Here is a 25,120-nt window from a genome sequence, read left to right on the forward strand (position 1 = left end):
TGTCAACGCCTACTTCCGAAAAATTCTATATCTCGCTGAAAGAGTCTATTATATGCCTGAACGAATCTACAACTCGCTGAACATGTCTATATAATCCTCGAAAACCCTGTGATGCAGTTTTTGTAAATTGTTCACATTTTGTGAGAAGAATGAAGATGATTATAACCCTATACTACAAAGATACGCAAATGTGTTACTGTTTTTGAATAATGAACAATAAATTCAATAATACACTTCAATAAACTCATAACGCACAACCACAATCACCTTGAAAGGGCACCGTTGCACGATGTAAGAATTTCCATTCAACTATGGCTGTGTAACTTATTGAATTTATTTCCCAAGAACAGCTTCTTTGAACCTAAACTTTGTCTTCAAATTTATTCAAATTTTTAACCAAACACTGCCAACGCTTTGTCTGGCCCTTTGTGCTAGCTTACTCTAGGTAAGAAACCACCAAACGCAAAAGCTCAATATTTGTTCATTTAGCATGAAGCGCTCGTTGGAGAATAATTAAGAGAATATTTCAGAGGAAAGAGAAGAACAAAAAAACTCTCCAATCAAAACGGAAGGACCCTTTATGGTTCTGATTCTCTAGCCGCTCTCTTCATAATCGCGCCCGGTTGATCGATTCCCAGCGGAACACTCTGCTAACAGAGATATACAATCCACCTGAAGGTGGTGCAGTCATCGTATGGTTGCACAAAAATTTCCTTCAATAGTTGTGAGATGGGCTGGGAGTAAAATCAATTACCGAGCACTTCGCCCGATGACGGTAGCATTTGGATTTGGAATTCGTTTGTGGCTGCAACGGTCGATAACAATCATCTGCCCGATGGTGGTGCTTCACATAAATTCTGTCCCATGTGACAGGCAGCCAGCCAGGCACTTTCCTCCGATGGCAATTATCCGATAAGTCTGTGTAAGCGTTATTAATTGCAATAAATTGTGTGAGGCTAGGGGCGCGATGGTTCCGAGCAAATCGAGATATTGGAAGTGCAGTGTCCGAGCGCACATCCGAGGCACTGGCCGTGGATTATGCTTCGAAGATCAGAGCTTGCATTGGGAAAATGTGGCAGCCATTTTTAAACCTTGCTGCCGGCTGTCATTCAGAACAAGAACCACTTCCTGTTGGAGTCATCTTTCGTTGGAAGGTTTCAGATCGGCACATCGGAGCTTATAGTTTCGGTAAAGTGCTCTGATTCGTGCCCACTTCCGTCCCAGATGCCCACCTGCTGTCCTTTTGACGAGTAAGCGGCTCAAATAAGGATTCTCCGGGATTTTCAAACCACATAGCCCTGCTTCATTTTCCACCGGCTAGGTTTGTTTGGGGCGAGAGAAGACAGAATGCTACTCGTGTTTCGTGTTGTGCCACTGTGCACAATAACGATGGCGAACGGCTCTCGGTTAAACTACACCATAAAGTTGTGAAAGCCGCAGCTAACAGGAAGTGGAAGTGGCGCTGCGTTGTGGCGTCTAGGATATGAAGGTATAATATTTCAAGGAAAAATTTGAAAAGATCCCACATTCTTTGCGTGACCTTGTCGCTGCTGCGCCCGGTTGCTGTACATTTCACCAGCCAGGACACGTGAACAATAAGAACCTTTCCGGCAGTGTGGCAGTTCTCGGGCATTTCTTTGCTGAGGAGTCGGAGTTAAGACTCCCCCTCGTTGATCCATCTGCCGGTTGTGTGTGCACGTTTGTTACGCAATGGCAGTGGTTGCGCTTTTGCATTACTTTCGTTGCAGTTTTCATGTTTCCTGGCTCTTATGGAGGGCTGCTCGGTGCTCACGGTCTCGGGTAAATGGAGCAAAAGGATTCGCGTGAGGTGATGCTTTGCGAGCGTTGATTGTTGCGACGGTGTGAATGATAAATGCATCCCGGCGCAGCGCTAAAAGCATTGTTTAATTTCCGTTGCACTTGGGAGTGTTGCCTTTTTGTTCTAGTACTTGCAGAACTTATTGTTTTGTAGTGGAGCCGCAGTTTCTGGTTGTTTTAAAAAGATTTTTTTTTTTTATGATTTTCATTTATTTTGGTAAGCAATTTCTTGCAAAAAAAGATATGTTGCTCATAACAAGATGTTTTTCATAAATTATTGTACATCTTATTTTTATATTTAATATTTTATGTTTTATAATAACCTCATTTTTAAACTATAGTTTTGGCAATTGGAGACAACGTGCCCTGTTGATATATAGTGCCTTTTTGGGTCTTCCCAACTATTCAAAGCATTATTTTTTGGATAACAGAAACTTAGGTTGTGATAAGAAGTGCTTGAAGTTGTATGATTTAGTGTATGTTTTGACTAGAAATATTACTTCTCTAACTTTCCTTCTCTTCTTATTTGATTTTGTTACAAATGTGAACCTTCTTTTGATCTTTTTGTAGGGTTACATTCGGTTAAAAGAGTATTTTGTTAATTAAACTTGGGAAAATTTCACTCAGCAGGGATTTTAAATGCTCTCGAACATTAGGACTTTGTTCTTTATTAAGCAAATCGTATCCTCGCCCTTTGAAAAGTTTCTTTTATTCGAGATGAATTGTAATTATTGAACTAAACATTTTTGTTTATTTCTTTGTTTGATACTCCCATTCAAAATGAAATCTAATCTTAATAAATGATCCTCTTCTTTTCAAGTAATTTCCATGTTGAATTGAACCATTTTTACTTTGATGTGTATGTATCTTTGCTTGTATTTTTAAAGAATTTCGAGATTATTAATACTCTACAATACAATATTTTTATAAATTTTAATATGAACCTTCCATCAAAAGTCTCATCCATACTTATATTGATATATTTCATACACATCGTTTAACAATTCATGCAAACTTTAACAGTGTGATATCTTACACCTATTAAACTCGACTGTCCCTGGTGAGCGATTCCCCTTTGGAGCGTAATTACGATGATGTAATATAACAATCATTCACACCACTGACCAAGTGTTTGCCGGCCTCTAATTATCGTTCAATTGTTTTCCCTTCCCCACCTATCACGTACCCCTTTTCACATCGCCGCCCATCACCGATCAATTAGTGCATCACGGCTTCAAACAATTTGCCCCGAACGGTGTGCCCATTAGTAAGAAGAGAAAAAAAAATAATTCTTTTCAATTTCGGAGCTTTTATGCTTTAAAAAACCCCGATGCTCTCCAAACGTGTGTATTGCCGGCGTAACAAATAAATTAAACAAAGCCATCCGTTACCGCACAGTCAAATCCCTCCTGCGTGTCTGACATGATGGGTGCGTCCTCTTATGCCACTGTGCCGTGCTGTGCGCGTTCGAGGATCAAACGGTTGCCGAAATGCTGTGTGGAGGCGTTCGAGTGCGATTTTCCACTACACTGCCGGAGCGCGTTCGTTCGTGTGCGGAAAATATTACATAAGCGTGTGTGCCCCTTGGGGGGGGGGGGGGGGGGAGGGGCAGCGTTAAAATATTGCTCCAATTCTCATTGCTCTTTCGGCTTCCGTTTGGATGAGTGCATACATTTCACTCGCAACAAAAAAAAAATCAAAACTATCATACAGCAAAATGGAACGCAAAAAGAGACGAGCATACACACTGCAAAAAAAAAACTACATAAATCTTTATCGAGCTCTGTAAAATGGCATGGCAACATTCTGTTTGTGCTTCCCATACCAAACTGCAGCAAAACAACAAATAAATAAGCGCTTTTGCTCTCGTTGGCTCTTTTTTGCCACCCGAAAGCATTGATCGATTGATTAAGCACGCATTTGGTGCAACGGGATGCAACTGGATGCACGAACAGGTACGGAAGAATGCATAAATGGCTCGCAAATGTTTTTTTCCCGAATTGATGGTGGCCGTTTGGGCACATTTTGGGCAAAATTTGCGAGCGTGTTTGTGTATTGTCAAATTATGGTGGGAGGGTGGAGGAGACAGAGAGCACAATGGTAAACAATGACGATATTTTGATGGTTGTATGTGAAATGCTTTTTTGATTATTTCTAGTGCACCGAAGCACGTGTTGTTGTGGAAATGCATCGTTCAATTGTTTCCGCACGATTTCTCTGCCAGTGGTAAATGAAGCAAGTAATTTGTCAAAATATGTAACTTCATTTACGCTTGTTTGTCGAGCTGTAATTAACGGGTCTGAAAGTTGCAATATGCGCTAATGCTGTTCCACTCGATTTGCTTTGGTTGAAATTCATAGCGCTTCTTTCAGTGAGTAGTTTTACAGTTGTTGCCGTCAAAATTTGGCCTTATAAGCACCGATTTTTTACGGTGTGCATCAAAGAACCTATTTTGGTCTGTAAGTCATCAATTTGCTGAGCTCAATTTGCTCAAGAGCTAATTTGATTGTTTTTTGTTACAAAATTTATGAATTAGTATTTGTATGCCATTCCTTACAGATGTAAGTGTTGGCTAGCATAAAAACGTCTAAATTAGGATATCAATGGTCATATTTGTATTAATGTTGATTGTATTATTGATCTGGTGGCTTGAGTTGACGCTTTTTGAGGCATGGAGTTACATTAGCTGCCAAAATATGGTAATTAACAATATGTACATGGTATGGATTAATTCCTTAAGGCCAGGGGACAATGTCCGTACTCGCTAGTGTAATTTTGGTTTTCACTAGCGCATCTGGCAGCGGCTGACCGAAGCATTTTGCCAAACAATTTGTAGCCGCTACAGAAAGTACGTTATTTTTCCATGTATTTTACTTTCACTGGACTGGAAAAGCTTTGTAGTTGATAGATAAATATGTTGTGCAAATATTTCAGCCGTTTTCGCATTAAAAAACGGTGAAAAATCTCAAAAATTAACTTTGAGATCCGACACGACCATTCCCCCGACGATAAAAAAAAGCTTCCACCAGCCGCCGCCAGATGTGCTAGTGAAAATCAAAATTACACTAGCGAGTACGGGCAATGTCCCCCGGCCTTTACAGCCAAAACTTGATAGCACCGAGGCAAAGACTGAGAATTGCGGTCAATAAATGGTGACTAGAAGGCAAACATTAACGGCATCTATTGTATATTTTGTTATGTTAATTTGATGAGAATGCCAAATCTTGGTTTTATTCATTGTGTTGTATTACTTTTGCTTTTATAAATGCTAAACTTTACCTGTTTTCAATACTTTCTACTTCTCAAAACATTGTAGTAAACTAAAACTACAGAGGAAAACGCCATTGTTAGCCTATCGTTTAGCCGGCTTGTACCTATGACGTCTCTCGTGCGTATCTCGTATCACATAATCCAGGATCTATGGCATTAATTAGCATGAATAATTCTCCCAACCACATCCATCCATAGGAAGCAAACTCCAAACTGCAGAGAAAAGATGGTTGTGCACGTTGTGTAGTTAGCTTTGGGATGGGAGGGCTGAAGACGGATGATATACAGCGCCCGGGTGTATGTAGCATATACCCCTCCCCGGGGTGCGGTTTACCCTTTACCGATAAATTGTGTATCTTTCGCTCATTTCACTGTATCACTGTAAGCACAACGGTTGGTTTCATTTCGCATACATTAAGTGGTGGTGTTGGCTTCTTTCGTACGTTCAGGCAGGAGCGGCAGTAGTGCTTCAGCCATCACCAAACGTGCCGCAAATGTGTTGACATGGTTCAGCAGCATTGCCGACTTTGGCGTGGCCGTTTATGGTGGAAATGATAATTCACGGTTTCTGGTAGCTTAAACATTTGTATGATTGTTTGCATTGAAAGTTTTTTGTTAAATAAAAACTTGGTATGCTATGTTACGGGTAATAAGTTTAACGTTTTCACCATTTCTAGCAAAGCTTAACGCGTGTGATCGTGAGCCGGGATAGAACTTTGCGGTGAGATGGTAATGAATTCATACATTAGTTTATGAGCAACATGATTTGTAGTTTAAGATACTTTTTGTAAAGCCTGAGATTAGGAGCAGCCATTGGTGAACGCATTTGGTTGATGGAGAGATTGGTGAAATGCTGAGATATATTGTCCAAGTCCCGTTCTTAATTTGATGGACTATGAAAACATTTAAGGTCGACAAATTAATGGATACATGTTCTAACTTTATTTTAAAAACCTGAGGAATAATTAGGTTTTACTTACAAATTTGGGAAATATCCAATATTTTCCACTCATGTACGTATCTTTTTTATTTATTATTTCACTTTCCTGCTGCTTTGGTCATTGCTGCGGTCATTCCTGCTTCGGTCATGTGCTTTGGTCAGCCGCCGCCAGATGCGCTAGTGAAAATCGAAATTACACTAGCGAGTACGGACAATGTCCCCTGGCCTTTACGAGGTTTTCCAGGGTTCTCATAGTTTTGGGACACTTCCTTGACTCTTTCTTATGGGAAATGAACTTTATTTGATGGGAATTGGACACTATGCCACCCTTTTTAGACAGGCTAATTGGAAACTCCTGTTGGATTTGCCCAACAAGCTTGCTATAGAGTCCAATTCCAATTACATTAAGTGCATTTCACGTAAGAAGCAGTCAATAAAGTGTCCCACAGCTATTTCAAGTATTCACTAAGGAAAACATGAAGATACAAAAAACTTACTAGGTTTTACCAAAACATAATATACATTTTAAGAATATCAAGAATTTGTAATAAAATATATACCTTGACTCATTTACCGAGTTATTCGAGTATCCGGGCGAGGTCGAGTCCCGACGAGCCCAGATAAACGGCGCTCCACTGTTAATGCAACCAAAGTTCGCTTTAAAAATCGAGTGATAAACAATGATAAATTAAACATAAAACAATAAAAATCCAAAAATTTGTAAAATTTGTCTAACTAAACTATTTGATAGATAAATGTTTTTTAAATACCAAATTTTGAAACAAACTATATTGAATTCGTAATTTTATAGGTTAAAATCGCGCATCATATAGATAATAGATAGTTTTGTGAGAGATATATTTAGTTTTTCTGTTATTTTGAACTCTTGCAACGACAAAGTATTCAGTTAGAGGGAAATAATAAGCACACGTTGATTTTAATAGCCTTTGCCTGCGTTCCCTGTCAGCGGTCGTAAACTTTAAATACAATTCCCCTCACAACCAACACGAGCATTACAAAGTGTACAAATCGATGCGAGGGCAGCATGTGCACCATCAACAGACCTGCCGCCGCATCACCTTTCAAACCAACGTGACTTCAAACGGCCGGCGACGGAAGCCGGACGGAGTTGTGAGGTTTCCTGCGAGGTGACTAACACTCACCTTCGGTTTTGACGCTCTCTAATCCCCGTTGCAATGTGCTTCGTACTTCCCTCTGTGCTCATGACGCTAATTGTGTGTTTTCTTTGCTCGCCCACAGGACACGACCCAATCGCGCATCCCCCGGCTGGACGGTGTGGGCAGCCGGATACCGGTCCCGGGCAGCTTTCGCCTACCGAGCAGTGCGGTGCGGCTCCCTACCAAGCGGCCACCACACCAGGCGGCACCGCCGGCCACACCGATCAGTTTGCTGCGGCCACCGTCTCGCTCCGGCGCGATCTCGATCGCCCGGTCCTACTCCGGCGACAAGCTGTCGGGCGGTGAGCCGAGCCCGTTCCCACTGCTGGCCGCTTCTACGCCGGCACTGCTCCGACTCGCCACACCGGCCGGCAAGCCGCAGGCCGGCGGGTTGCCCTTTCTCAAGAAGCTCGAGCTGGTCACGGCCGGCACGACCGAACGGCTCGAGGACATTAAACTTTGCCGCCGGGAGTTTGCAATCCCCAGCGACGACGACGATGAAGATGACGGGGACAATGAGCAGGACGTGTGTGGCCCGGACGCAACCGTGCAGATGCTGGTAGACGAATCGCTCGAGCTGGTCGGTGCGAACAGTACGGACAACCTGCTGGACCCGCCTGCGGTGCCGTGCGGGGAGGTGGAACCGGCCACGTTCCTACTCCCGCCGAGCGCACCGAGCCACCGGAACGAGCACACCGTAACACTGCAGCGCGATGGGAACGTTACGTACGAGGTGCGGCGCAGCGGCACGTTCGTAAAGTCGTCCCGCGAGTCCCTGGCCAGCGACGGACCGCGCCCACCCGTCATGAGCCTGACGCACACCCGCAGCCATACCTCGCTCTCCACGTGCGGCGCGGTGCTCGGGCTGACGAAAACATTCCACCGCGAAAGCACCGAAAGCATCGATTCGCCCGTGCTGGACGTTACGCGCACCATGCCGTTTCGGCGCCGACCGTCGGCTGGGGAGCTGCTGCTACAGGAGGAGCAGGAGGAGCAGGGCGGGCCTGGGCAGCCGGGGCGGCGCCGACCCCCCACACTGAACTCGACGATGGTGAACGAGCGGCTGCTGAACTTTACGCAAAGCATACCGAACATTACGCAGGAGCTGCTGTACGGGGAGGGAGCGGGCCGGGAGCCGTGTCCGGCGCCGGGCGATAGCGTGCTCAACCGCACGCACTCGGTCGAGGAGCAGCGGGGGCTGCTGGGTGGGAAGGGGAAGTCCAATCGGCTGACGTTTAATTTGGAGGAATCGCTCAACCTGATGCAGTTCGGTGAGGACGACGCGGCGGCGACGGGCGGCCGGCAGGGTCCGGTGTTTAGCTCAACGTTCCATTCGGACTCGATGGCGATTCCAGCGGGAAGCGGTCAGATGAAGCAGCTGGCGGCAGCTGGGCAGCTCAGCGGTACGATGCTGATGGACATTAGTGCGCAGGACCGGACGCTTGTGCCGTCCGAGCTGGAGCGGTTCAGTGATGGTGAGGATGAGGAGCAGCGTAGTCACCCGGACCAGGGCAGGCGAACGATTGATCGGCAGCGGGAAGCGAGCCTAGAGGCGGACGTGAGCGCCGGGAAGGAAATATTCGACCTGAGCCTGGAGGAGCCCGAACCGAGCGATCAGGAGCTGCTGCCACCGAGCTACCAGCAGCAGGAAGTGGTGCTACGACGGCATCTCGAGAGTCGGGCCAGTACAGTGCCAGCCCCGAAGCAGCGGTACTCGTTCGGGCTCGACCTCACCGAGTGTACGCTGGACTGCTCGATCGAGCTGTGCGATTCGTCGCTTTCGCTCACCAAACCCGCGCCGCAGCTGAAGTCACCGACGAGCTCCCTCACCAAGCAGGGCTCGTTCGAGATGGACGAAAGCCTGGGGATCCTGACGCCCGATCAGATGAAAGAGTTTCTCGACTCGACCACCACCAACACGAACAACACGAACAATGCGGCCAGTGCGGCCGGGTTGGAGCTGCAGCTGAATGTGGGTGCGGGGGGTGGTGGTGGCGGAGCGGGCCATCATCATCATCATCTGCATCACAAGCACGGTGCGTTGCAGCATCACTGCCGGATCGATCAGACACCGTCGCCGGAGGAATTGCCGCTCGACCCGGTGGGCGTCAAGACGGACATGTCGGACATTATGCTGCCGGCTGAGCTGCTGCTCATAGCAGGCGGTCCACAACCGTACAGTGGGGGTGGTGGTGGTGGTGGTGGAGGTGTGCTTGGAGCAGCCGGTGGACCTTCCAGTACAGGCGCCGGTGTCAGTGAGCTGTCCCAGGCCGACTCCGACCCAAAAACGGATCAGATGACAAAGTCGGCCACCTCGTCGAAGGTGTCGAACAGCTTCATTACGAGCATCACGAGCATTACCAGCCTGGATACGGGGTACCAGGGCGATGGGGAGATGTCGCGCCCAGCCAGTCGCGGTGCCGACCATTCCCCTTCGAACGGGCCCCGTGTTAAATCGGCTGCGGGCGGCGGTGGAGGCGCCTGGCAACCGATGATGGCGGCGGCCGTTGCGGCGGTACCGCGCCGCCAGGACCCGATGACGGATTCGGACTTCTTCACCGAGAGCGATGCGGACGACGTGTACAACCGGGGGGACGCACGGCGGGCACAGATCATCGACGGCCAGCTGTACGGTGGGGCGGGTGCGCCAGGTGCCAATGCCATCTTCAATGCGATCGACGAGCAGGAGGATGCCGAGCTGCAGCAGCAGCAACACCAGCGGGACGACGCTGCCCAGAACGAGGACTCGTGCATGGAGTCGAGCGGAATTTTCACCGACGTGGAAAACCGGGCCGACGATGACCTGGTGCAGCGGCGGGCGGACGATCAGCAGCAGGCGGCCGTCGCGGGGCGAGGTTACGGCGGCGGCGGCGACCAGCTGACGGCCAGCGATGACATGAGCCCCGAGTCCCTGTCGACGGACACGATGAGCAGCAGCAACAGCCAGAGCTTTGTGCGGGCCGCGGGAGCGCCGAGGGATGACGCACCGTGCGGTGAAGGTGAGACGCGCACGGTGCCGCCCGACGAACGTCCTGGGGGAGTCGGAGGAGGAAGCGCGGCGGACTTCGCTTCGCCGAAGGCGAACGAACCGCAGCAGCAAACGCTGCACCACTACCACCAACAGCCGGACGGGCGCGTTGATATTGGTGCCGGCGGTGGCAGCGGCGTCGTCGTTGTCGGCGCGAGTCCGACAGCTGGTTCGCCTGGTAGTGGTGTTGGTGCTGCTGGAAGCGTCGTCGCTGCGCGCTGTTCCGACAGCAGCTTCCACGACGTCAGTGGCAAGCGATCGGTCGCGGCGTGCGGCAACCACAGCGGTGCTAACGGCAGTCGCAAGCAGCAGAAGAACGAAGCGAACCGCGGGCTGCGGACGAAGCATCAGCAGCAGCATGCGCCAGCGGTGGTGGAGATGTCCACCACGGTAGCAACCACGTCCTCCGGTGGCGCCTCCTCGCGCACGGATCGGTTGAGCAAGGTGCGCCAGTGTAAGCAGGATTCGCAGGAAGCTTCGCGCGCCATTTCGGGCGAGTGCAACGGTAGTGAGAGTGTCGATTGTGATCAGGAAAATAAGCGTCCCAGTGTCCCGGCGGTGAGTGTTGGTGGTGCGCGTACAGGTGGTGTGAGTGCACGTGGAGGGGCGGGTGCGAGTGCCGGTGGTAGTACCGGATCCAATCTAAGCTTTGTGAAAAAATCCAACACCCCGAACAAGTGGGACGCGGTGATGAGCAAGATCGCGGAGAATAAGTCGGTGATGCGGCGCAATTTCAGTGACGTCAAGTCGCGCATTAGCTGCGGCAGCAGCGGCGGCGGTGGTGGGGGTAGTGCAGTGAACAGTGCAGGTGCAGTGAAAGGTGCATCGTCGACGGTGGTGGGGCGGCGGGACTCGCCCGCCACCGGCTCGCTCAGAAGCCCACCGTCCGAGTGTACCAGCGTGGCGAGCCGCAGTTCCGCACACGGCAAGCGCACGATCTCCGGCTCGGTGAAAAGGTAAGTGAAATATAATGGCAGGGAGGGGGGGAGGGGTGTCAGTAGTAGTGGCACATTTAGCGCCGGGGCCGTTGCAAAGTTTTCTCACGTGTGTGCCTTGTGGCGGGTACGCTTTGAATGGCTAATGTGCTGTGTGTGTGTGCTGGCAGAGAAGGTGTTTGTCGCTCGACTTTCGGCAATCGATCGATGAGTTTTGTCGGTGGAAGAAGAACGGTTGGGGGGGGGGGGGGGGGGCGGTGGGTTATGTAAACGTAAGATTGCACCTTTGGCATGCGGGATGGGGTATGTTTCCGCCACAGAGCGCTTGGAGCGGCAAAGGTTACCATGTGCTTTACGTGCAGGGGTGGGCAAATGCTCGATCGATAAAGATAATTATGTTGATTGTAATTCCCATATTGAAGTCATAATTTGATCATATCTTGATTGGTTTCTTCTTTTGGGCCCGGTTTTGTGTATTAAAAGTCTTTAATCTTTTTTTTCTAATATTGCAAACAGTGTTGGTCGTCCTGGCTTGCCTATGCGGCTCGTAGTCTGGGCTGTATGTTTCCGATTGGTTTACCCATTATAGCTTTATCGGTCCAAACTGGTCTTGAATCTATGTTGGACATTTTGTTAAGCCGCTCAAATGTTATGAATGTATCAGCCAAGTTTTATTTATTGTTAAACATTCCATAAAGCGATTCCACGCATAAAATTCAACTAAAGGAATTCAATAAGAGTTATGGATCAATGAGGTTATTAACTGCTGCAGTTTCTAATTGGAATAATACTAGAACATAATCGAGGCTGTAAGAATCGCAAGTGAAGTAATTAAAACCTTTTTTATTTGCCATAAACAATATTTTAAATAAATTAAATATTTTCCCATTTAAGAGCCAAGCTGTTTAAGATCACTTAAAGTCCCAGGAAAACATAAAAAGTTCAATGCTAGTATTTAGATGTTTTTGTGATGAATAAGTGCAATATTGCTGCACAACTGGCAGTGGCAGGGCTCAAATGATTAGATATAATTGTTGATAATTATTGGTATTTTGGTATTTAGAATTTTGGTAGAATTTCTGTCTTACAATATCAGTGCAAAAAGACGATGCGATAATTGTGTGAAATATTTTTAGAACTTTTGCGTTATGTCAAACATGTCAATCACAATGTTGTGCAAGCAGCTATTCAATTCTTGTACATTCCAGGGCTATTCAATGAAGTTTTGTTGACAATCGTGACAGTTTAAAGAATTTTTTGTTACAACTAGTCAAACATTGACAGCTAGGAAATAAATACAAATATGCGGAAATATTTTATTTTGATACATACTTTTCAAGAGCAGCAGTAGGTTGTCATTTACTGTACATTAACCCAAGGCATTGTTTGACACTAGAAAAGGGTTCTTTTTAGTTGAACGGTCTGAGTTGTCTAATTCTCGACTAGCAAGGGTTAAACATCAATCGTTGCATTTCTTTCGTCCATTTCCTATTCTCCCTATGATGCAGATTGAGAATTGAACCTCGAGTGTGACACAATAAATAAATGATAAACAATCTTAACGATAAATGGTATAATAATAAACCAGATAGACATGTTTTCTGTAATGTTTAAATTCAAAGGAATATCTTTAAACGTTGAAATACGCTTGAAACTTGCTCACCAGCCCAATAATACAATTATTTGAATTATTTACGAAATTTGAATTGTAGAAAGATTTAGCCAATGAGAAGAACGAAGAATATCATTGAAACCAAGACCTAATATTTGCTTGTTTAAATAAAAAAGCAATAATTTTAAAACACCGTAAGCATCGTTTGCTCATCCCTGACTTTGCACGTTTGTGTGAACGCTCGGAGACCCATCGAGACCTGAGACCTCGACGCAGGCGGCATCTAGGGGCTGTGTGTTGATGGCGTCGTCGTCATCAACATTATCTTTGCCAACTTGTGCCTGTCCCAAGCGCACCGTTGTTTGGCTGTAGCCGTACCATGCCTGCTCGTACACCTGCATGCCTTCCTCCCTTGAACGGTCTACCGTCCCCGGCATAGGCGCATGCAATGACTGTGCCCCACCAATGCCAAACGCGGTCGGGTGCGGTTGTTATGCTGCTGTGAGCGTTTGATGTTGCTGCTCGGTACACGGGAAGCGACACGGGACAGACATTTGGCTGCGTGTTCCGATCGATTTTGTGAGCTGAATCAATACGCTTTGTCCCTCTTCCCCATCTGCACCTCAAGCGTCCACGGATTGGATGCTTTTCTGACAGCAGCAGCAGCGTGGAAGGAAGTCGTACGCAATCAGTCATCAGCAGCGGCCGACAAACAATCGAACCATTATTTGAAACATTATTTCGAGATCAAGTTTTTGTTGTGTCGCTTCTGAGCGGCATCAGTGGGAAAGAGAGAGAGAGGGAGAGCTATTTTATGTTCAACATAGGTATTGAAGGTTTCTTCGTCGTTGTCTACGTGGTACCACGTGTTCCGTTTCTTGGTGCTTCGGTTTGAAATCTCACACGTTACACTTCTACTGGAGAAGCTCGTTAGCGGTTTCGGTGTCTATTGGATTTTGCAACCAACACTTTGCTATTGTTTTACATTGTCTTGTAGCAGCACCACACCAACACGCATTGGGAAAGACATCTTCGGTGTCTACAATGTGTGTGTGTGTGTTTGTGGGGGGAAGACACCCCCGAAAGTGGGTGACACCTTCGCAGACTTGATAAGAACCTAATTCAACAACGATAAACCTGTTTGTCTTGGGCTTCGACCGCATGCTACGACCGGAATGGAGATGAATGCTTTGGATCAATCATGAGTCCGTCGTCTCGCTTACCCGTCGCTCCAAAACCCATCTTTTGCGGCCCGGAGGTTGGGGGTTTTACCATCCGTCACTTAGCGCAGCGGCGCGTATCACGCATTTAGCATCAATTCTCAGGCTTTACGATCATCTCTTGATATCTGCTGCCTCTTGTGCGTGTGTATGTGATATGTCTTGTAGCAGGGGACGGTGAATTGCGTCACCGTGTTGGAGGGTGTGGAGTCACAAGACGGTGGTGCACAATTTACATACATCAACAGCTTCACCATCACCAGCTCACGATGCATGGCACTTTGTGGTGTTTCATGTTTCTGAGGCTGATATTTAACTCTGGCTTGTGGCAGTTCCAGTATCATTTCATTGATTGGATTAATAGTTTGTTAGAGATTTTCAGCATGCTGTACAAAATTGTGTTTCTACCATAAAGATCAAACTTTGTTGGAAATTTTTATTTTGGGATATAGTTTCCAGTCAAAGCGTTACTGTTAAAATATTCTATTAACACCATTTTGCTTAATCCAGACTCATCCAAAAGGTCCCTTATCCTTTTCAGAAATACACAGCACACTCCTTTGCTTTCCTGTAAGCTCTCTAATTCCACTATCTTAAGTAAAATAGGTTAAAACGCTGGAGCGAAAGGGTCTTATGTCCAGGCCGCCCACTGTCGATTTAAATTGCTCGTGCAAAATGGATTTTGTTTGCCTCGTTTGTGTGTCTATGTTTTTTCTACTCCCAAAGCCAAAGTTCAAACAATTTTGATAATGGCTGGGCAAACTTTAATCACACGTTAGCTTTTAAGCGCTCTTCTAGCTTTCACTTCGTGCTCTAAAGGGGAATGTGTGGGCTTTTGTGATTGTTGTCTGATGCCAGCATGAAGTTTTGAGACAGTTTCATCCCGCCTAACACTGCCTTATTTGAGTCGTGTGAAATTGAACCATCATCAGGAAAGAGTCTTCACAGCCACACATACGCCATGCATGGCCAGCACGTTTTTGCCGTGTCGCAATACGCGGCGGAAGAATATTTTTGGAGGGTTTTGTGTTTGCACAGTTTTGTTTGCTATCGCGTTAGGGTACATTCAATCCAGTCCGATACTGTTGCCATGTGTTGGCCATGGCCGTGTGAGAGAGAACATCAAGACACTGCCTGGTGGTTGAGTGTATTTCATTTCGATTGACTTTGTGCGTCGCAAGACGTTGTTAGGTTTCCCACAAGACCACTTGAAGGCTGTCGCGGCTGGTTTGGGAAGTTTGGTGGGTGAGACTTTGATAAGTGAATGAAACGTAATGTTACTGTCATACGAATTTTAGGAGTGTTCATAGCTCGAATTTCAATTCACTGTAAGTCTTAGGTTTTATTGTAACGTGATGTAATTTAAATTAAACATTTGCTGCTATCGCTGCTCTCCATTTCGATCGAACGGCTCAATCAGCACCGGGCAACAAGTAATGGTACAGCGGCTTTCTGTTGATTAGACTTTCAAATCACGCGTTTCGACCAACGCCCCAACAAACGCCACAGTTTTGTTTATTTTCACGAAAGTGCACCGTCATGAAGAAGGGGGGAAAAACACACACACACAACATGGGCAAACGAAACAAAGGAATCATTAATGCCATCATGACCACGATGCCACTGGACGTTTGTAATGAAGTAATGCTGTTTTGGACGTTACTCTCGCGGTTCCGATTTGATTGCAAAAGGCAGCAATACGTCCGACTGCAATATTGCCAGCTCCAATCGTGTCTGTCTCTGTGCCGGTCACTTGAACATTTGAGCTATTAAGCGGTCAATTAAATCAAATGAATATTGATAATGTCTCACCGTCGATTTGCATCCGAGCGGGGCAGAACAGTGGGACAGTGAGTGCGCCACTACTGTGCCGATGCATTTCAATTGACAGTTTCAATAGGAAGTGTGGATGTCCGTTGGGAGGAGAGGTATAAAAAAATGGGAACCCATTGAATAATTTCTCAGTTGGGGGACCTTTCTCCTTGTGACAGGAATGCGTGGGAGGTTGAGGTTCTGAGTGACAGTTGCGAAACGGTTTTAATATGATTGACGTACGGTTGGAATGTGCTGGAGGAGATACAATAGAGCAAAGGTAACATCAGCTTCAAATAGGACTGCAATACTTCAGACGAACCTTATTTTGGAAAGGGTTTTCCAATATTATTAATGTCGTTTGATGTGTTGTTATACTTTTCGGCACATTAGATGTTCTTAGATTTATTACATTGGATCTCAAAAAGGATGTCCTGTAACAGCTGATCACTGGCCTGAAAAATAGTCCCAAGGACTATTTCGATGAGTTGGAACAAATTTCCAGTAACCGAGGTCTCTATTATTATTCTCAACCATACTCCAGCCCTGACCTATACAATTCTTGGAAAATGTCCAAATGGTTGTCTCAGTTCACATTGGAAGTGTGCACTATGAGTATGAGTGTGTGAATTGAATCTAGCAGGGAGAAGCACGAGTTCAACTCTGCCCGAAGATTTACTATGATTCAATTGTGATTCATCCCATTTACTCCCCGTCTGGAATCTAAGAGACTCAGTGTGATCAGAATCATAAATTTTTATGCTCCAAGGACTGCCGATTTCGGTTCATCTTTCGAATCTTGCATCACGAGTTCTTTACATCGTAGATCAATTCCTGCAATGTTCTTCTACCAGTCATCAAACAATTTGTTGTAAATAGTTCTGGGTTGGTCATCATATCTCGTTTTATGTATGCAGTGAAGCATAGAAATAAGCTCAAATGGTTGTCAGCTAGGAACATGTTTTTTTCGTAGAGAAAGGGATATGTTTTGAGTATCATTACCACAAAAATGGTAATAGTTTTGATTTAGTCTCATCACACCACCAAAATAATGAACGGCAGGTTATCTATTACACTTGCCCGCCTTCAGCCAAACTACTCCACCACACGTACGCTCCATTTGTTTCAATTAATGATTCAACATTCTTATGTAAGCTCTCGGATCGTTTGATATCACTCCAAGTGCTCTGTTTCTCTCTCCCTCTCTCTCTTTATTTCGAATAGTTCAAACGAGACACAGACGCGACCAATGCTTTGGTCAGTTAAAGAAACGTAACTAACCCCCGCAACCCGTCATCTCCAACCAGAGTCTACTCCTACACGCGTACACTGCTATGTTAATGCTAGCCGGTTGCACTTTCTTCACCCTATCCATCCTCTCTCGCTCAGCTTATTTTTTTGCTCACCCACCCGCACAGGGAATGAATCAGAGAGGTCGGAGAATCGTCAGCGCTTCAAAGCGAACAGTACCCAAGCTCGGGCGTGCGTCTTATGTTGATGGATGTGGATTACACGCTTAATTAGCTTCTACGAATTCCGACCGGTTAAATGTTACATCTTGACCATCACACACCGCTTGCCACTCGGCTGAATGCAATTGGTAGATGGAGTGGATCAGCAGGAAAGCGAGGAGCGAGCGGAAAGCGGGTTTTGTACGCCCGGAAGAGTCGGCAAAAAGCCCATCTCACGCGCGTTTGAGGGAGTTTTGTTGAGCAAGAGATGGAGAGAGAGAGAAAAAATGGACAATTATGTCAATGGAAGAATTATTACAGAGGTATGTGGTGCTCTCGGTGCATGATTGTAACAGATGATTACACAGTTGCAGCAATTGGTTGTGTGTTTGTCCTTGGCGCAAAGAATGCGAGCAAGCCATGTGTGTGCGCTGAGTGCAATTACACGAATTATTGGAGTATTTTAAGCAGCCCTTTGCGGTGATGAGATGTTGTTTGAACAGATGGATGTTGCTGGATGAAAATTCATTGTGAACAATATTTTGCTAAAGGTCCATAAATTTCCATTCTGTTCTGTGTTTCCAGTACATTCATTGTCGCGGCAACGTACGCTCCAATGTGTCCTAGTGCACGATCTACTGAAGCGTGTAAACTACAGAAATTACTGGAAAATTGCCACCCTCACCGCCCTGGGTCACGGTTTGCAATTTAATCGAATGAAAGTACGACGTGGCCTGTTTTGTCATCCTGTGTGCACAATGCCTTAGCGTCCCAGGGAGGGACCTTTCCATGCTCCTTTTGGTGCGCAATGGTTGCAGGCTAGGCTTCGGTGAAGTGTAATAAAATTAGAATTATGCAACATGGAGGTTCTATTCTTGCCCTGTATGGGGTACGCCTGGATCTCCATTTGTTCGGGTCGCATTCTGTGAACATCCGTTCACAAAGGTAGAACAATAGATGTATCAGCCTTGTAAGCCTAGACCTACAGTGCATGAGACCAGAATGCCATTGATTTACTGCTAACTACATTGTGTGTATGTACATGAACATCCTACAGCCCGTCGGATTGTGTAATACGATGGTCGGGCATATCCTAAGCACCAACATGAAATCAAGCATCCTCTGATGAGCGATTGAAAGGATGCGAATGCTGCTTCGCTTTTGTGCACAGAGCGTGCGAGCTAGCAAACCGCAGGACGATAAAAGTGTGAGCACATTGCCGTTAGGGGAGCTTTCCAATGGCTTGTCGGCGGTTGTCCGGGCGCTTGAGCAATGTGTTGACACTGTGCATCGGTGTGTTTGGATTGTGCCCGGGCCGCATCGATGGACGAAGTGTGTCCCCTGGAGCGAACATGATTTAGATGCTGCTTTTATCACGATTGTCTGCAATAGATAAGCGGCTACAGCTTTTGCATGCACATGTAACACCTGGTGCTTATTAATAGATGAGTGTGCGCAGTGTCATTTGTAGGATCCATAAAACAATGGGAGGCAATTGATCATGGTTAAGCGTGAGTTTGGTTATTTTGTCGAGGGGATACTATTTCAACTCGTGGAAATTGCTTCATTTAAACATTAAATATTGAAAATACTCTTCTACTGAAAGTGAATTAGTACACAAAATTTAAATATCTATAAAATCATTCCACAATTTTTGCTTCTCACGTTTCAAAACTATCATAAAACACATACCTGATGAGCGATTATGCTCGCACTTTTGCTCAGCTTTAGCGTAACGAGCGCATGTTGCAACTGAAAATTTGCAACAATTTCTCTTGCCAACTACCACTCATTACGCTTCGAAAAAGCTGCGAGACGCGATTGACTTGTTCGCGTCCTATTAACGTGGCAACCGTGAACTGCCCGAGGAGAGGTTAAACATTCCCCGCGGTGAGAAGGTAGCGCTCTGAAGGTGCACCGGCACACGGACAGGTTAATCTTCTCGGCCACGTACTGACATGGACCATTTAGCCCGTCATAAATAAAACGATAGAGCGCTAACCTGTTTCTTTACTGCTTTACCGGACGGGTGAGGTGGAGGGGCCAGTTGTCCGAGTCACTTGGGCTTGTTCGTGCGTATCTGTAAAGAGATTGTCCAGTGGTTCCAGCCAGTAGGAAGATGTCATCAATTGGCCTTGACTGTGTGAGCATCGTTCGGTCGATTAATGGTTTGATTTGCTTAGAGAAACCCGCTGTAAGGGCTTTTATGTAAAGCAGCCTCAGCAACAGTCGTAGAGTAAAACGTGATTAGTTTTTGAATGTTTTTAAATGCGCTTTATTGACTGAAGAATGCTTGTGTATGTGTAATCCAATGAAGCAGTCGTAATTAATGGTAAAAAAATGAAAGCAATGTTGCAAACATCATAAAAATGTACTTTTTATTGTCCTAGAAATGATTAGTTCTTATTTTCTTATAGCAATTTCTCGATAAATCAAGACAGTAAATATTCCTATTGTAATTATTTATTCAATTACTTACTACATTTTGGATCGTTGCTTGATCGTTACATTAGCATAAATCACTCTATTTGTTAAACATTGTTAGTAATTATTGCTGCTTTTATAATTTATAATAAATAATAACATCAAAATTGCTGCTCGTTGTAAACCCATTTATGTATGCCACGACAACACGTCAATTGATTTGTTAAAATACCGCGGTCAACCGGCCGGCTTCTTTCTTATCTTATCGCAAACGGCAAAGGTGCGCTTGGGAGCAAACGAAAGTGTCACTTATCGTGTGTAGTAAACCCTTCCCTCCCCCCCCTCCTTTTCGTGTATTAAAATAGAAGCCTTGACATGTTTCTTTGTTATTTTGTTTTTCATTGCCCAGCACCCTTTGCCAGCGATAAACAATGTTGACGTTGACGGTCTGTGAAGACTAAAAATAATTTACCTTCACACATATATTTATACTATTAAACGCTTCCTGTATCCTTCAATATCACAGTTTAAATAGCTTAATTGACGGCTGCTTACATTCCTTTTTCTTTTTCTCAATTACAGAGGTCGCACCCACAGCAAAGACAGTGAGCAAAGCTCGCTGAGTGATCTTAGCCTGTCCGGTGGCTCACCGAAGCTAACGCTGAAACTGCCCAGCACCCGTAAGTAAAACTTTTGATTTTTGATCTTTTTACATTACAGAAAACATACATTCTATGCGCTAGCCATTTCACTGGTACCAAAAATATTGTAAAGTTTGTCGGTATTCAATATCTATAGGAGGAATTAGTTTCATTTTTTTCTATGGAAAACTTGCATCAAAGCTATGCCATGCGGGTTGCCTACTTTTTGGCGCACAGCATTTGTAGCAGTCGTGTCAAACTTTTGTAGGAGCGGAAGAGCATCGATATCTTGCACAGAGGATAGTTTGAAATGAAATTATTTTGTGTTTAAATGATGCAAAAAAAAAACGTGTTCTTTAACCATTAAAAGATTTTTTACATTTTGAAAATATACTAAAGAACCCTGTTGCGACAAAAAGCTCAGCCAGAAATTCTGCGGTATGGCCCAACTTACCAACAAATCCCTGTAATCTTCTGGCAGCAACCTGTCACGGTGAATAGGGGTTTCCATCGCTTACGACAAAGTTTTCATTACACCTCCTTGTTGGCCGGCGGCCTATCTTTGCCGTACCCTTTCCGACCGATTGGGTTCCGAAAAGTTTCCGAAACCTCGAACGGAAGTTCTAACGGCTTCTGATTAGTTTATCGTGATGCAGAAAATATGGAGCCCACAAGAGTGTGTGGGGCAGGAAATCCGCTGTTCGGGTGCTGCTGCATGCGACAAGCTGCTGTTAGTCGCCCGTGAAGTTGGTGGATTAAATTAGTTGGCCAATTTTCAGCTGCGGAAGACTGCGGGCCGCTACATAATGAGCTTCTTTCTTGGGCGACGGCTTCCAGGGAGCGTTAACGAAGGTGTAAAGATAGTGCAGTGTGTCTTTAAAATTATATTGAAGTTGGTTGGATTGTACTGTTGATGCGTTAATTTTCCAGTAAGTTTAGTTTATTATCTACAAGATATACCTATGACGCGTGTGAATAATGCTTTAAATCCTTCCAAGTCATAAAACATGTTATTTTTTAAGACATTAAAAAGATTACTACATCGTCTCCTGAAAATACTTTCCAAAATCAATGCATATTTGCACACTTCAATCATGGTTCAACGCCTGATAATTGACAAGGTGTTACAACCGTTCCAAGCGCCACCTCTCCCCGAGATGAAAGTTCATCTGCGGCTACTTCGCTTCAGTTGATACGCCGGCAGGGAGGGAGCGCCATGTCGAATCGAGGTGATCGAATAGCAACGCATAAATCACCAAACTTATCTGCTCGCGGCTAACGGCACGATGCCGACCGAAAAGAGAGTGTGTGCGATTGCACGGAACAGTGACCTCAACGACGAAGACGCCGCCGTCCGGTGTGTGGCCAACAACACATCACACTGCATACAGTGCACGGGTCTGCACGAGTGTATGTTTTATTACGAAATTTAATTAGTTTCTAACCTCCCGTGGTGCCGGGGTTTCCGTTGATTCAGCGGCAACAGTTGGAAAACATTATGGACGCTGTTGTCATTTGTTGGGGCGCTTTTATTCGTCATCTTGTTGTGGTTGTTTTGGCGTGTTGGTCGTTTGAATTGTTTTTCGGTGCGTTCACAGATTAGTTTGTGCGGTTGCATCCAGCAGTTAACTCTTTCTTTGAAGTCGTTACCGAAGCTAAAAAAGGGGCAAAAGGGAGATGATGCGCTCTAATCAAATCTAATTTTCTAAAGCTTTTCCCGGTGCCGGTTTCCATTAATCAGTTTTTACGAGCAAATTGCTTTCATTTCGGGGGCCGTTTGTTTTATATCGTGGTTTGTGTATGTGAATGGGGTGATTTTTTAACCGCCAAACAATGTGGCACCAGTGTGTATGTGTGTGTGCCAAAGGGTTGGATGGTTGGGTGAAGCTACCCGCAAAAGAAAGAAAATAAAATAAACCAAAAGGTGTAAAACTGTCCGGCCAGAGTTCCATATAAATCCCGAATGGGTGTTAAGTGCACGTGCGTTAGCTCGGGCTTTGTTGAAGTGTTTTGTTGCAGCAGGAGCACCAGCAAAGCTTTTGGTTTTAAAGTGTGGCTAGAGGATGGTTTTATTTTCACCCTGCAAATGGGTGTAGTAAGGCTCCGTGTGCTCTCTTGGTGTGTGGGGATTTTGTTTTGCGCTTTAGGTTAGTGGTGAGGTACCTTTTTTTTCTCGTTTTTTAGTTTCGCGAAAAGAAAAGCAGCATTAGCTTTATTATTTTTATTGGTCCGGCCAGCTGCACGGATCACGCTATCGAATGGAGGAAAAGTAACATTTCTTTTCGTTGCGTTCACTGGCGGACGCATTTGTACGTGCAATTGGGTGAGCAAATGTTGTTGTTTTATTGGCTTGCGGAGTGATAATTGAGCACAAATTGGCCAGTGTGATACGTTGGCAATAAATAATCATCATGATTTGCGGTTGTTGTTATTAGGAGTGGTAATTTGTAGTCCTTCAGAGGCTATGTAGGGTAGATTATGCTTGTAAGATTATTTTTTTCGGATGTCCTAGATCTTGTGAGGGGTAGATTTTAAATATTATTGCTTTAAACTAATACTTTGAAATTGAACAGATTAGTAATTCAAATATTGAATTGAAGAAAACAGCTTTTACAAATGTACTCAAATTTTAAACCCCGAATAGAACATAAAACTTAAAATATTACAGTTTCTAGCCTAAACCTTACATCGCAATTTTGAACCTTTCTCTACTAATGTTGTTGTGAACAAGGGACCCGTCGATCGTGTTGAATTTGCACCTGAGCATACGATCACGCGCTCTCCGTCTTCGCTCTCAATACTTTTTGTTGCAGGGTTCGCTTCACGCTTCAAAATATTATAAAAGAAATTCAAAATATTGAGACTTTCGCACGTCGTTTGAGGCAATGAATAGATTTGCTGGGTCAGATTGGGGAATGCTGGTACAAAACAACACTTATCGGTACGGGCTCAAGTTGTCTCCTGGTAAGCCTAAACGCTTGTGTTCCAACATTATCCATGTGGGTCCAGGTTTTCATTGTAAGGATGTAGAATATATTTTTCACAGCAACATGTTTTGAAATAAATACACTTCTTATTATCATAATTTGTGCATTTCCATTCCAAGAAAGGATAAGAAAGCAAAGGCTTCATTATTATCATTAGTATCAATAAAACATCGTTTAATAATAGCTATTGGTATTCGAAGCTATTATAATATACGTTATTTTCTACTTTGTTGAATGATGACTTAAGACCTTACAGGTGCTTTTGAAACAATTTAACAGAAAATCAAACATTGCTCAAACAATGTTGTCATAACTTATCCTTTTTGAACGATCGGATGTTATAGAAATAATAACTTTTTATGATATTTGAGCAGCAACGAGACGAATCAATTGAAATTTATTTATTTTTTTTTAGGAGGAACGGTTAAAAAAGGCCGTATTGCTTAAAACTAGAGTATAAAAACATATTTCATGGCGCTACAATCCATATTGGTTGGGAGACATTTCGCTCTCTGAGCCATGGAAAGCCATGCTATTCCTGTTCAGTGTTCCTAATGGCATTGCGGGGGTTTGTATCGTTTGGATTCCAGGCATTTCGTTGGATCCATCCATCAGAAGTGGTCCAAGTATAGTCCGGTTGAGTGGTCCAAATTGCGGGGGTCTGTATCGTTTTGTTCTCTGGCATTTGTTCCACGTACAGGCGTCCCCCGAGTTACGACCCTATTGAGTTACGACGATTCGCAGATAAGACGATTTTGACAGTTAAAAGTTGTCATTGACAAGAAATTGATGTATTTTTTTTGAGTTTCTGGGCTGATAACCGTTATACACACATTTCCAATGATTCCACAACTACCATATCTTGAATATCTATATTATGTACGGCTTTTAAAATATAATTATTACATTATCAAACATTATTTTAAATAAAATACACGATATCATAAGTCCCAACACTTCAACTTCGGTTATAAACTTTATATTCATAGATATTCGACATACGACTTTTTCGACTTACGCCTTGCTTTGGGACATTTTTTCGGACCCAAACACAGTCGTATCTCGGAGGACACCTGTAGTCCTTTCCATCAGTTTCCACCATCGCCATGTAGTCCTGAGTGATATAGCGGGGGTCTGTACAATTGAAATTAATATTACTATTGGATTGCATTATTTTAAATATAAACCAGTTTATTAAAAGTAATTCAAACATATTTGTCTATAATCAACATATTCTACAAATTGTTAATCGATTATAAACCTATATCGTTTACAGTTTGTCTTGTAGTTTTTTGAGGTTATCGAGTACTTAGCAACATGAGAATAAAAGCTTTGCGTTTTTGAAGATATCAGGAGTGATTGTTGCATATCACTCGTTGTAATTATTTGTGAGCAATAACTTTGAATTGGAATGTATTTATTATTAAAGTTATCATACACCATTTCATTTCGTTGATATTTGCAATGATCAATGTTTTATTTTTACATATCATATTCCAATAAAGTATTACATTCACTAGCCTGAAACCCCTGCACTGGATTGCAGCCGCTGCGAACATTCTGTTTTAAAATCTCTCCGTTTGTAAAATCTCCCTCTCAACGTTTTGTTATGCTTCTATTGCGCACATCATAAGCAGCGCAATCTCGCTCTCACCGCTCTCTCGGTATCTCACTCAAAAACTCCAAAAACACCTTCACCACACCACCGTTTTGCGCACAACCCAAGCCGGCTTTTAATGCGCCGTCGGCGGATCGTACAACGGTTGGGCTTCGGTGCGCACCAGCACGAGACGCGTAATTCATT

The 25,120-nt window shown here is 44.7% G+C and overlaps 1 protein-coding gene across 3 annotated transcripts in view; it reads left to right on the plus strand.

The window, feature by feature from the left end:
- LOC120959635 (uncharacterized) overlaps positions 1-25,120 on the plus strand; it is a 154,401-nt gene that overhangs the window by 46,505 nt on the left and 82,776 nt on the right. For all 3 annotated transcript variants that reach the window (XM_049610263.1, XM_040383196.2, XM_040383197.2), the window contains 2 exons: positions 7,289-11,190; positions 20,271-20,368. In XM_049610263.1, the coding sequence (XP_049466220.1) occupies positions 7,289-11,190; positions 20,271-20,368 (4,000 nt within the window). The remainder of the gene's footprint in view (positions 1-7,288; positions 11,191-20,270; positions 20,369-25,120) is intronic.

This window comes from Anopheles coluzzii, chromosome 3, assembly GCF_943734685.1.
Source record: "Anopheles coluzzii chromosome 3, AcolN3, whole genome shotgun sequence".
Classification (NCBI taxonomy): Eukaryota; Metazoa; Arthropoda; class Insecta; order Diptera; family Culicidae; genus Anopheles; species Anopheles coluzzii.